Raw genomic sequence first — 13,441 nt, forward strand, 5'->3', positions numbered from 1 at the left:
TTGTACATCTTTCTGAAGAAGAGCAAAATAAAATCTAGGATCTAGTTTAAATATTCTACAGGGGGAGGAGAGACATTACAGTAAAAGAATCTGTAATGAGGAGCTCTATCTGACTATTGGCAACTATCTCTAAGAAACTACAGAAACTGTAAACTTACAGTCTGGAGCTAATCTACCGACAGTGAACTGACACTGAGGATTCATGCAATGTTTGTCTGTACTTCAGCAGACATTTTATTTTTACACGTATGTTCATGTAAGTGACATTAAAGGTACAGTTTAAAGGCACAATAATCGTCAAAAATACAGATTAATATTAACTTCGCATTCCTTTTGAAGTCTCAGAAGAAATAAAAATGACATTGCATCCTTTTTAGAATATAAAAGAATCAACAGTGTTTTAATTGAAACTCTCGGACTGAACTCATGCCATCTCTAACTGAACCTTATTCAGACTGTGCCTGATAAGTCTTATGCCGTGTTTACTCAATAAAATCCCTAGATGCCTCCCTGGCTGAATTTTGGTGATAAAAAGAAGAACCTGCACCATGACAACTCTCCATAGTAATGAGATTTGACTTCAAGGTTAGATGGATTTCATGCCTCACTTTTTGTGCAAATAAATTACAGTAGGATGGTGTTAGCTTGAATGTGAGAAACAAGAAAATGGTTATCACAAGCACAGGAGCCTCATCATCATCATTACTCAGACAAAACAGGTCTGAAGGTACATTGTGACTTGCTTGTTATCTCACCTCATGCTTCAGGTCAATGGTGAAGTCAGATTTAAGTGGCTCATCTCTCACTTTGTTTGCGAGCCTTAAAAACGAAAAAAAAAGTCATAGCTTATTAGCTGAAATATCCAACAAAATGAACTCGGTTTTATTGATACATACTCACCGAACAACAAGGGGGATGCTTAAGGCCCAAGCAGCAGCAAAGTCTGGATATTTGAAGACAGAGGGATTCTCTGCAAAGGCGTAGTGATGGATGATGGTCGACTCCTCATCATGGAGGGGCTTGCCAAGAAACCACTCCTGACAAATAAGTTAGAAAAACACATTTCAATGCGGTAAAGGAAAAAAAAAAAAGGGATTTTTTTCTTTCAACATATTACAATGAACTTTCATTAAAAGAAACATTTGGGCTTCTGGTCTCATTTGGGAATTTTCACACTGAACTTGCCAGAAAATCTTCATTCTTCTGGTGAGTAGGTTTGTTACTGGCTGGGAAAACAATGAGATTTCTTGATAGAACAAAGTTCAAAAGATGCCAGATATTGTAGCCTCAAAGGCACTCATCATAATTCTTGACACATGTGGAGTAAAAATGATCAGACATTCAAAGCAAATCCTCCAAAAGTTAAATGAGGCAAAATTTAAAGGAACAGTTCGACATTTTGGGAAATATGCTTATGTGATGATCTACACCACTCTCACTTATGTACGGTTACAGTTTGCAGCTGGTTAGCTTAGCTTAGCTTAGCAGTAAGCACTGAGCACTAAGCCTCCTCTAAGGCTCACTAATTAACAGTTATATCTAATCTAATCCTGAAGCGTTAAAACAACTCTTCACACATGTAGGCTCTGTGATATGAGGTTAGCTGAGCTCATGTAGTCACTCTGCAGTATATGGCGCTGATATATTGTATTGTTTTTATACTAATATTTTGTCCATGTCAATTATATCAAAGGAGAGGATAAATATTTTCATCAAGAATTAATGTACGGTTTGCCTTCTGCTGTTTAATACAAATGCTGAGGTGTGACAGAATAAATCAACATATCACAGATGCATCACAAATCGTACTTTGTCTAATTATTCTCAGTATCTAATTGCTCATCTGACCACACTGAGCTGTAACAGCGGAGAGAGAAGCTTTTGCTTGAGGGTGTGTTGTAATGAATAAAATCATCAGGTGTTGCATCCATTGCCGCTTCCTCCTTGGGATGAGGTCATGGATACTCACACAGGAATGAATTTCATCTCTGATTTGGAACTGAAATACTGTGCTGGGTCTAAATAGTCTAAGATGACTATAAAATTGGTTTCCATTAATTGCAGAGTTTTTCTGAGACAGACCAAAGCAAACTTCAGCATCTGCTAATAAAAATAAGTTTTTCCTTCCCTGCAGGTTTTATCAGTGTTTCCCATACATTGATTCATTTGTGGCAGCCTTGCACAATATTGACACTGACCGCCAAATATTGATTTTCTACTTTTTCTTTTACTATTTCAAATGGGTAAAATCTTATTTCACTGTAGCCGGGTGCAGTGCATTGATTCTCTCAGCCCCTCCTTGCTCTGCTCTCACTCTCTCTCGCTCGCTCTCTCTTTGTCTCTCTCCCTCGCTCGCTGTCTCTCTTGCTCTGAAATTGCACTAAAAGTGTAATTAACATAATTTTTTGCTCTGTTTCACTTAAAAGGCAGCTCAAACTTGTGTTGTGAAGGCTTGATAACAACTACAATTAGCAACAAAAAAAGCCATTTGGCTCAGCTTGATTAAGAATCTGGAGGTTGGCACATGAAATAATCTAATGCTTCTCTGCCATATGGACTATTTCCATATTTATTTATTTCTATCTTAGCTATTGTTATTAATAGCTCCTTTATTTGTAGTGGCAATTGCCTGTCTGTGCATATGTATGTTACCTAGCTTTTATTTGCCTGAAGTCAAATTGCCCTCATGGATTGATAAAGTTGTATTGATTGATTGACTGAATCTTTTCATTTCAACCCCAATGTATGATTTCGTTCGATTGCGTTTATCCAGTATTTATTTAACCTACCTCCCCAACCAATATACCAGAAAAATAATTTCATGACTGGAGAGGCAGGGCTTAAATTAGGTCTACAACGGAGTAAGGAGCGACATGTCTGACAGGTTACACTGTGAGCTGGCAGAGCTCAGTGCTGCTCGGCAGCTGCAGAGGAGCTGGAGCCAACCTGATACTGTATCTCTTAATTGAACTGATGATCAGCTAAGCAGGAGCCTAAAACTGGAAGCTTTGGTCTCGTCTCAATGATGAATTTGGCAAAGGGAGACACAGCAACAAAGAGACAGAGAGAGAGAGACAGAGAGAGAGAGAGAGAGAGAGGTTGAGAGAGAGAGAGGTTGAGATTTATAGACAATATTGTACACTTACTTTATTTTTGTCAAATTTTGCAAGGACTTGAAGGAGCTTAGTCATCTTCACATTTGTTTCCTCCTCAAGAAATACAATCCAGGATGAGTTTTTCCCAAAGGAGTATGATAAGCTGAGGACACAGAAAAAAAAAACAAAGTATCCTCAAAACTATTGTTGAATAGTAAAACAAGAATAAATGGAACGTTGCTATGCACACACAAACTCGACAAAAGTCTGTCTTTTCATTTTAGTCCAGTCTGAGGGACTATCTAACTGAAGCTCCTGACCCACTCAGATAAAGGCAGCCACAGAGTCTTCCCTAGAGGGCAGAGAAACAAGAAAACATCACAAGCACAGAGACTTCTTTCAGGGGGTGGGGATGGGGGAGTGGGGGCTCTGTAATCATTTTGGGTGATTTTGTTGATCTGGGTCCTAAATCTTTATGATGGAAGAAAACAGATTCAGATTTTATTTCTCATTTCCCCAAAACAATTATTGGAAACATATTGGACTTTTGAGAAGGCCCAGGCACGAAGACGGCTGTAGCCATTGTCATTATCATTCTGTTCAGACTACTGGATAACTGCAGTAATAGGTTTGTTGTCACACTCATGGACACATTGGAAAGGCATTTATCAGTATGCGAAGCAATCTGTCTCAGTTATTGTGTTAGTAATAGCTTCTAAGTGATCTGTAACCTCAAAACATGGGAAACAAAATATTCTCAAAACCTATGTTAAACGTCCAAAATTTCAACTTGTAGGATGACACGATGTTTCTGACATTTTGTCCACATTTTGAACCCATTCGTCTTATTTTTAATCACATGCTCGTTCAATCCTGAGAGTTCAGTTATACTTACTAAGGCAGCAGAGGAAGGATACTCCAATCTCCCTCATTATCCGATAGACTGGGAAGAAGCACAACCACCGGTGGATTCTGTAAGAAACGCCGCACACACAAGAGATCATTTTTAGAAACTGTACAATAGCTGCACTAAGCTTAATACAATTAAAGCAGCTTTTCTGCAGTGACGGCTAATGGTTTGATCAATACTAATGAGCCAAGCCTGCCAGAATGTCCCAGCCTCTTACATCACTATCTCACCCTTACCAGTGGCTTTGGATGTTTTTGCTTATACTGTGAATTAAAGCTAACCATTTTGTAATTGAGGCGTTCGTGTTACAGTTCTCTGTACAGCCAAACAGTTTTCTATTCATGTCTCTGAGCTGTGAAAATCTAATAGCAGACTGTCTCAACTTGCTTGAGTGGTGTAATTCATCACAGTGAACTGCCTGCTTTTATTTTTGTTCATGTTACATTATCATTGCATTATTCTACTTCAGTTTGAAAAATCTGCACTGCCTGACCTCACAACAGCGTTGTGTAACTTAGACAAACATGAGCACAGACTGTAAAGTCAGAACACTGGTGAACTTCTATATCCTTGAAAGTGTCAACAACAGAACAGAACCAACTGGAACTCTATCCTGCAAGCACTGCCTGTGTTGCCAAAGTTTGATGTGCTATACGCCTCCATTGCTGTCCAAAAGCGGATCACTGCTGCACTGCCCGGTCCCTTCATTATGGTCACTGTAGATTATTTTGATCCCCCATTCTCTGTCCCGTTGCCTCAAACATTCACTACAGCACCAAATGTTTATTAATATTATATACTATAATATAATAATATAATATACACTCCCCACTAAATGCATTATTAACATTTGTGAAACAATACAGTGGCCTGCTGTCTAATGACATTGTTTGCCTTTACAAATCCTCTTCAGCAGGAGCTTGTGCCACAGTCAAGGTAAACAAAACAAAGGGGCTGAGAGAGGTACTGCCTGTACTTTAGCCTGTGGGATATTTTTCCCTCATGAGATGGTCACTGTTTCAGATTCACTGGTAATTCATTTATAAATTCTGGCCATTTCTTGGCTGAGAGATAGCACAGACTACATATTGGACCCTGACCAATCATAGCTTGCCATCTTGCGCACATAGATCAATGTTAAGGTGAATTTCACTGTTCCACCTGACAGCACCAATAATGAATGTTTACACATGTAAACACACTTGAATGAATGAAAACGAATCTGGAATCATTCATTCGTCACTGGTCAGTCAGTAGAAAGAGGGAGACTCTGCTAATGTCTAACTTTTTGTCTAGTCTTTTTATTGGGACGTTGTGAGGGGGCCTCCACTATGATGCATTATCAGCTGCTGCACCCAACACTGATTGTGGTTTCCCATGTGTATCAGGTCGTTATCTGGCTCATATTTGTTTTCTTCCTATGTGACTGTTTGACAATAAGAAAAATGTATGATAATGCCTGCTTCATCCTTTAAGGAGATAAAATTTGTAGGTGTGGTCCTGGTATGGTCTTTTAAATCCGATAATGCCTTCAGGGTCACTGCTCCTGCCTGCCCCTTACACCAAGAAATAAAACTATGATAAGACAGAAATATCACCAGAAACAAGAGCTGGATACTTCAGGACATGGACAATGCACACAATCACTTTCAAATAAAAACAATCTGTTTCAGCAAAATTTCCCGTAGTGAGAGTGGAAGGTGTGTGAGGATTGTATGAGAGAGCCAGTGTTTCCCACTGTGCGGGAAACAAAGCAGCAGAGCAGAAGACCCTGTGCTTCATTACCACATGGTCCACTCATCATGCAGGAAGTCAGAGGGAACCGTCTCCTCTGAGCCGTTCTGTCTAACAGCAGCCTGTTTGATTTAGGCGATGAGTCTGACACTGTTTACACTTATTAAACCCTTTTAGTAAGTTGAGGTTTGTTAGCTCTCATCTAATGTATGTTTAATCTTCAAGCTAATGACACCCACCATGTTTTATTAAACCGCTCTCTACTTGACATTCACAATGTTGCGCTTACATAAACAAATAACATGGAGAAAAGTTTAACAGAAAAGAAGGAGAGTATTCAGGTAATACGCAGCTAAAACTGAGCTTTTGCCTGTAAGAGCTATTGACATTCTTGTGATAAGGAGACATCCAAGAAGAAGAAGAGGCCGCTCCTTTCATGGCAATTGTGTGCAAGCTACAGATTCCTAATCAACAGATAAGAGCTGGTCATTGTGTGGACATGCCTGCAACGAATAAGACACTGATTGCCTGGTGACTTGGGAGATGATGGGGGTCACTGAGACCTGGTTGTGATGGAAGGACAGGAAGCTACGCTTTTAACCACAGGCGGAGCTGGAGGGGAGAGTGAGGATTGATTTAGCTGCCATCTGTCAAAACTACTTCAGCGATGAGCTGCAGTCAAAAAGATATTTGTGATGGCCAGTTAAGCCAAGCTAATGAAGGACTAACCTAAAACTGAAGAACACAGTGAAAGATTTTCATCACAGTGGCTCCTTACACATGAGAAAGCATCAAAAACATAGCGTATTCCATAACCGTGTTTAATCTCATTCTGTTGGACTTGTGCGTCTCTGTGGATATGAGCATTGGCAAAATGACAGAGTTACTATATAAATGTAACGGGAATTCCTCCCAGAAGGCAGAATGTCAGACAGCAGGAACATGGGCTGTGAGCAACCACACAGAATACACAAGTTCCTGTCTTCGTAAATCTGTGGATATCACTAAACCTTCTACAGCTAGACGAGGACAAAACAGTAATATCTGTTGTGGGTGAAAAAGGCTCTGCAACAGCACATTGGAGGTGCAGTGATCCGGCCATGAAGCTTTAAGTTATCAGTGATGACAAACACTGTTTATCCAAAACCTGAACCTTCCTTCTGGATTAAGAATAGAAATGTGGTCTGAGTGATTGGATCTCAAATGAATCCTGAATGCGTCCTGGGTACGTTCACACCTGCACTTAGAGCTATCCACTTGTGATCGGATCACTCAGGACGGATGTTAAAACCAGGTCTAAAAAGGGCCAAAGACAAAGCAGGGCCATTAAATACCCAGGATCCTTCACTTCTCACACCTAGGTTTGAAACCCATCCATCGACCAAACAAGCAGCTAACACTGGTCACTGTGTGGCCTAGGACCCACGATGTCATCAGGTCAACAAAACCTATCTCCCCTGCTCTCCCGCCTCTCTTCTTCACCCCAGCTGCAGGGGCAGCAACAGCCCCCCTTCTCTTCACTGCTCCCACAGGAGCAGCAACAACAACAACTCTTCTCTTCACAGCTCTCTTCTCTGCAGGCCTGCTCGGAGCAGACTGCTGCACCGCACTCTGTCTCAACGGCACGACGTGAGAGCTTGCATGAGATTAATCAAGAGTGAACAAGTTTAAATTAACGCCAGCGGCTACAACACAAGGTCTGCAAGTTGATTTTTGTAAACAGGAGCCATGAAGCAGAATTAGTGTCAAGTACCTAACTCTGTAAGGACCACAGTGTGATCTCAGAGACACAGAGGCCACGTAGCCAGACTGGCCCACCCCCCACCAGCAAGTTGCACAATCGCTCATTGGATTTTAACAAATCTGCAGGCTGGAAAGGATTCTTCATTTTCTACATTAGTCTTTTGACACATTAAATTAAATCTAAGTAATGCATTATCAAAACATTTATGGGTTAAGGTGTATGGGGGATAAAGTCACAACATTCTTTTCATTTCTTTCTGTTTTATTGAGAATGACAGACTTGAGAATATTATCCCAAAAAACCCCCAAAAAACTAAACAAAACAAAAAACAAAAAAAACCCAAAACAAACAGATAAAGCCTTTTACGTCAGCGTGACTTCTTTTACAATAACCATCCTTTAAGGTCCTACTCCTGAACTTAACAGTTTTTACAGCTTTCTTTCTCGAAATTAAAACTACAGTGTTAGTATATTTTATGAGACGGAATCAGTCAATTGGCTACCTTTCCCTTTTCAAGGGTGGTGCCCCGAGGTGGATTTAGTGTAAATTAAATCTTATTATTTGATGTAATTATCAGTAATTTCTGACAGCCATATTGAAAAAGTGTTCTTTCAAATCCCCAACACTGGATTTCATGATACTTTCAAGATATTGCAGGCCATTGTGCAGAGCTTTCTGTGGCTATGTACCATAACTCACTGTACATCAAACATGCTTCTACAAACCGAGCAAATCTCTTTTATCATTTAGCTTTGATCTCTTTCCGTCAGTATCCCAGGAACACCCTGTAAGGCTGTTAAATGGCAGAATTATAAGCCTCTGCATGTTGTGCCTCGAGGCGGGGGGGCTGGTGGATGTCTGGTTGTAACTCATGTTTGGTTTAAAAGGTTAGGGGAGGTGGTAGTGAATAAGAACTGGAGTTTAAATCTTATCTATACACTCTGATGTTACTAAAGTAATAGTTTGAAGTTTTTTGCTTCTGATTTATTTTTTGCTACTTTTTCACTGTGTAAAATGAACTTTTAACATCTTCCTCTCTCCCTTTATTCCCCTTTTCAGTTTGGCATTTAATATCTGGCATTTCATTTTCTCTAAGTTATAGTCTTTTTTTTTAATTTAACTCTAGGTAAAATCATCCTCTATATAGATCCGGATTCAGATTCAACTGAAATGAACATTTCCAATTTCTACTTACATTTTCACATATTTTCAGGACTCTGTAGGCCCAGCATGTACTCTCTGACTGCTTTCTAGGCACACATGAAGCTAAAGGCATTTCCACTCTATATCTACGTCTATATCTCTTCTAAAAGTGGTCAAGCCTTTACTGCCACCTCTTCAAGAAGTTTCTAATTAAACTCCTTCCTCAGTTTCTGTAATCGCATGCAACAGATACTGAAACGCCAGACATCTCTGAGATCATAAATGCAAATACAACATGATGTGGTATTCATTAAGTCTGTCTTGTCTTATAAAATTTGATGTCCATTTGTCTAACTAATTTTTTTTCATGACAAATGTTATCTACTGGCACAAATTGATGCCACAATTAATTACAGGAAATATGGAAAAACCTTTCCAAATTGTGGAAAACCAGAAAATCAAAGTCTGACTCCCGAACTTTGACTTATCAGATTCCAATAATAATAAAATCGGGAAGTCAGCTGTCACATTTAATCTTACTTTGGGGCTTTGTATTGCCTCAGGAGGAGTGTGGGATTTCAGGGCAAAAAACAATGACAATATCCAGTCATTTTCCAAGAGCATGATATTTAAATGGTGTGCCACACTAAATATTTTGAGATTACCATCAAACCATAATAACAGTGCTAAACAGGGAAATAATGACTCACTTTGATTTTTTATATATCTTCCTCTGTCAGCTTGGTACAGTCAGTCATTAATGTAGACAAAATGCGCACGACATCCAACAGTGAGGAGACAGACAACAACAATAATAATATAAACCCAAATAGGAGCTCTAACTTGGTCTCTTGGTAGAGGAAACACAGCAGGCAGTTTCTTTCTCTAATTTACTGTCATATGGTCATTAGTGATGCTGCATTCCGTATTAAACCAAACAAAATATAAGTAATGTATTACACCACATTTCATCTGGCTCTGAGGAGATTTAATGAACAGAAGCAAAAGTCATTTGCCCTGCAAATGTGCTCTCTGTCTTCCTATGTTATGATCCTGATGTAATTCGTACAATTTCAGCAAGCATGTGAAACAATGAGTTATTTCCCCTGGAGAAAGTATATATTTTCTTTTCCTTTTGCCTTTTTGGAAAATCTGAATTATAAACAGGAATTACAATATTCATTAAGATGAACATATGCCTTTGCATGATCATCACTTCTCATTAATAATTTAACTAAAAGTGGCCAGAAATGGTGGGTTGACTTGTTGAGCAGAGCAATACATATCTGATCATCAAAGCCGCACAAATGTCTGGATTTCATAAATCCATAAAATTATAAGGAAGCACATGATTTAATGTCACAAGGAGCTGGGAATGTTGCATATTTTAAACTACACTTTCAAATTTTGGACTTGAATGTACTTTAGAAGTTTAATCTGGAGGGTACCATGAATAATTCTTCATATCATCATTCAATATTTAAAATTATGAGTACTGAGTAATAGTGTTACAAATGGCAAACACTTGGCAAAGCTCCTTGTCTATTGAGTGAAATCATGCCATGTGTACTTTTTTCCCCAAATGGATTTCCAATTAAAAAATGTATAATATTTGAATCATTTTTTAAAATCTGTGCTGACACCATGTGGCAACATATACAGTTTACAACAACACATACTCAGACGTGACTTTTGCTGCTAGTGATGATCACTGCTGACAAATATTTCTACTAAAATGTATGCCAAAATAAGAGCGTGTGTGTATGTTGGTGTGAGTGAAAGGTGGCTTCAATCTTACCTCTGTGAGACTTTGCGCTTGCTTGAGTAAATCTGCTCTCCGTCTTTCTGCCTGCCTCACATGGAAGTGGTTGCTTTGACTCTGGATGATGAACACTATCTCCCGCAGGTCTGGGGAATACAAAGGATAGAGATGAGAGACTGCTCGCATGCTGTGAAAAAGGATCACGCCAATCGATGACCTTCTGAGAGCAAGACAAGATAAGCGTCACGGTCTGAATAACTGAGGTGACTTTTGCTAATCTCCGTTATTGGTCTGGTTGTAATAACCAGCACATCAAGAGCTTAATTGGCTTGGGGAGAGAGTATGTAAATGTCACAGCCCAGACTGTGTGACTTAATAAAAGATTAGCAGTCAGAGGAGTCTTTCTCCTCTGTAACACCCAAAAGGTTGAAATAGCCCAGCTGTCTACTTCTGGCTGAGCAACACAACTGCATTAACAGTAAAACCCGTTATTGCTACTGCATGTGACGGCCAAGGTTAACAAGGAGCCACTAGCTCAATAATGTCTGTTAAAGAACTGCTAATACAGGCAGCTTCAATGCTGACGACATGTTTAGATAGCATCTTTGTCATTGACCCGAGCTGGCTGCAGTTCCTCTTCATGTGAAATCCATTTACATGGCAGTAATAGTGACACAGCTCAGTGAATAATGACATTGGCTGCACAAACAAGTCCACATAAACCCTGTGGCTCTCACAACCAGTACAATCAAAGCTAGACCAATGGACCTAGGGCAAGGGACTATAAAAAAAAAAACAAAATATGTCATTTTGTCTTTGGCTCTGTACAATTACATTTGACAACTCCTAAATCCTGTAAGCTGTCCCTCACATCAAAATAAAGTCTGCAGCACCTGGCTGGAATGACTGTGACAACAAAGGATTTCAAGGATTTAGAGCTGAGAGGTGGGAGCCAATATCCAGGTGTGGAGTAAGAAGAAAAGCAGAAGAGAAGTCAGAGTTTTCCTGCTATGACAGGCAGCTCAGAAACTGCCCAGTAATGAGATGTGCAGGCCTTTTCGTGTACAGTTTCCTCTTAATTTGAGCTCAAACAAAGATAACAGGCTGTGTGCCAAATAATTCTCACTTGCTTTAGACATTTTAATTAGCCACCAAAGTATTTGTACAGAATGCTGTCATAAAGGGCATGCCATGACATAAATTAGGATTACCAAAAGCTTAGCAAAATTAGCTGACTAAGACTATGTTAGTGTTTTAAAACATAAACAAGCAACAGCCACTGCTGACAGGTCTATAATCTTCCCTTTAGAATAGTCGCGTAAAAGCAACACTAGAATTACCACCTTGCGGGTTGTATACCTCCGCCAACCTGCCAAGCTGCAGGAAATATGCTCACAATCTCCCCTTCCTGAGTTACAGCATTAAATAATGGGCAGAGTTTTTTTTGCAGAACATTATGATGTCACACTGACCTTGACCTTTGACCACCTGGACAGAAAATGTCATCACTTCATCATTTTAACCCAATTAGACATTTGTGTAAAAGTGTGTCATAATTAGCATATGAATTCATGAGATAAAGCCAAAAATTCAAGGGGTCGCTGAGAAATCGTGTTTATGAGAATGGACGGACGGGCAGAAATATGGACAGATAAACGGACGTACAAATGGACAGATGGACAGAAAACCCCAAAACATAATGCCTCTGGCCCTGGCTGTTGCAGATGTGGAGGCACAACAAAGAAAGAGAGGAAGGGCGAGTGCTGACAATGGCAGGATTAGATGAATTGCCTCCTCCTCAATTACACTACTTGAACCTCTTTCCTTCCTGGGTTCAGATATTAGGACCAGGGTCACGGGTAGACACTATGTCAGTGTACAGTATCTGTGTCAGATCTTTTTAATTAAGCGTTGGTGGGTGTATCACTCTTTTGCTCTGCTCATAACAAAGGTCCCATTGATCCTGGAGCCCTGGTGAGGGGGTGGATATACTTGCTAAATCTCAGCATGTCCATCTCCCAACAGATCTAACCTCTGCCTAGAGCTGAGCTTAGAAAGCGAATACCACCACACCACCTCTAAATGTCCTTCTGCTGAGTTTGCTAAATGAATGACTGGGTGTGTGAGTACGTGTGTGTACATAAAGCAGTGCATTTTAAAGCCCCAGGTGATCCTCCTGATACTGCACAGTACAGCAATAATACCAGCTGCATGAGACTAACAGCAAAATCAGATAAGCAGTTTGCCAATCCCTCATTGTGTAGATAATGCGTACCCCATGTCAAAGCAAAGGAGAATGAGGGGTAAAAAAAGAAACTAATTAAGACTGAATTCACTGGCCTTGGCTCCACACTAATGGGTTTCGATTAATCATCAAACAATGGGAGGAGAGGGGAAAAGGAAAAATCCTGTTACAGCTTCGTTCTTCCTTCACCTCCATCATTCCTGTGTCCTTCTCCATTCAGGTAGAAATCACCTTTGTGCACTCCCTTGGTACTCATGGCAGACAGAAAGCTGCAATCAATACGTCTAGCTGTATTTAATTATATGACGTAGATTTAAAACAGTGTCTTTGATGCCAACGATACCCCAAAGCACATTTTACATGGTTAGGTGAGATTATCCAATGATGTCTCCAGGCTGCTGAGAATATAAGTCTAAACAGAAAAAGCTTTATGTGGTTGCTCGGTTTTGGTGGATGGTTGATTGGATGGATGACAGCTACACAGGAAATTCTGAGTGTTACTAGAGTGTATCTACTCTCGATGGTCTTTAGGATGTTGTGCCATCTGAGCAATGAGAGGCATTACAGGTCTTCAGAGGAGAGCTTCAGAGCTTTTGCTGTCCCTCTATATACAGAGCGTTGCCAACGTAAGAGAAGATGTTCTTAAAAAAACATTTTAAAATAACTTTTTTCTTTTTTTCTTTACTTTTTAAACTTCAAATTAAATTTGTGGTTTCTACAGTTTCTGAGCACATTCTAATCACATCATGCTTTTTTTTTGTGAAATGTCAATGTCAACAACAATTAGATTGCTATTAACTTTGGTACC

General features: G+C 39.7%; 1 protein-coding gene across 1 annotated transcript in view; it reads right to left on the reverse strand.

Moving 5' to 3' along the window:
- Positions 1–13,441, reverse strand: part of b3glcta (beta 3-glucosyltransferase a) — a 61,066-nt gene that overhangs the window by 17,328 nt on the left and 30,297 nt on the right. Inside the window, exons 4-8 of the mRNA XM_071496590.1 lie at positions 10,425–10,534; positions 3,991–4,067; positions 3,147–3,258; positions 901–1,037; positions 756–819 (exon numbers count right to left, since the gene is read on the reverse strand). Coding sequence (XP_071352691.1) covers positions 756–819; positions 901–1,037; positions 3,147–3,258; positions 3,991–4,067; positions 10,425–10,534 — 500 coding nt within the window. The remainder of the gene's footprint in view (positions 1–755; positions 820–900; positions 1,038–3,146; positions 3,259–3,990; positions 4,068–10,424; positions 10,535–13,441) is intronic.

The sequence above is a fragment of the Trachinotus anak genome, unplaced genomic scaffold (assembly GCF_046630095.1).
Source record: "Trachinotus anak isolate AG129_WGS33_773 ecotype Australia unplaced genomic scaffold, CSIRO_AGI_Tana_v1 ptg000014l, whole genome shotgun sequence".
Lineage (NCBI taxonomy): Eukaryota > Metazoa > Chordata > Actinopteri > Carangiformes > Carangidae > Trachinotus > Trachinotus anak.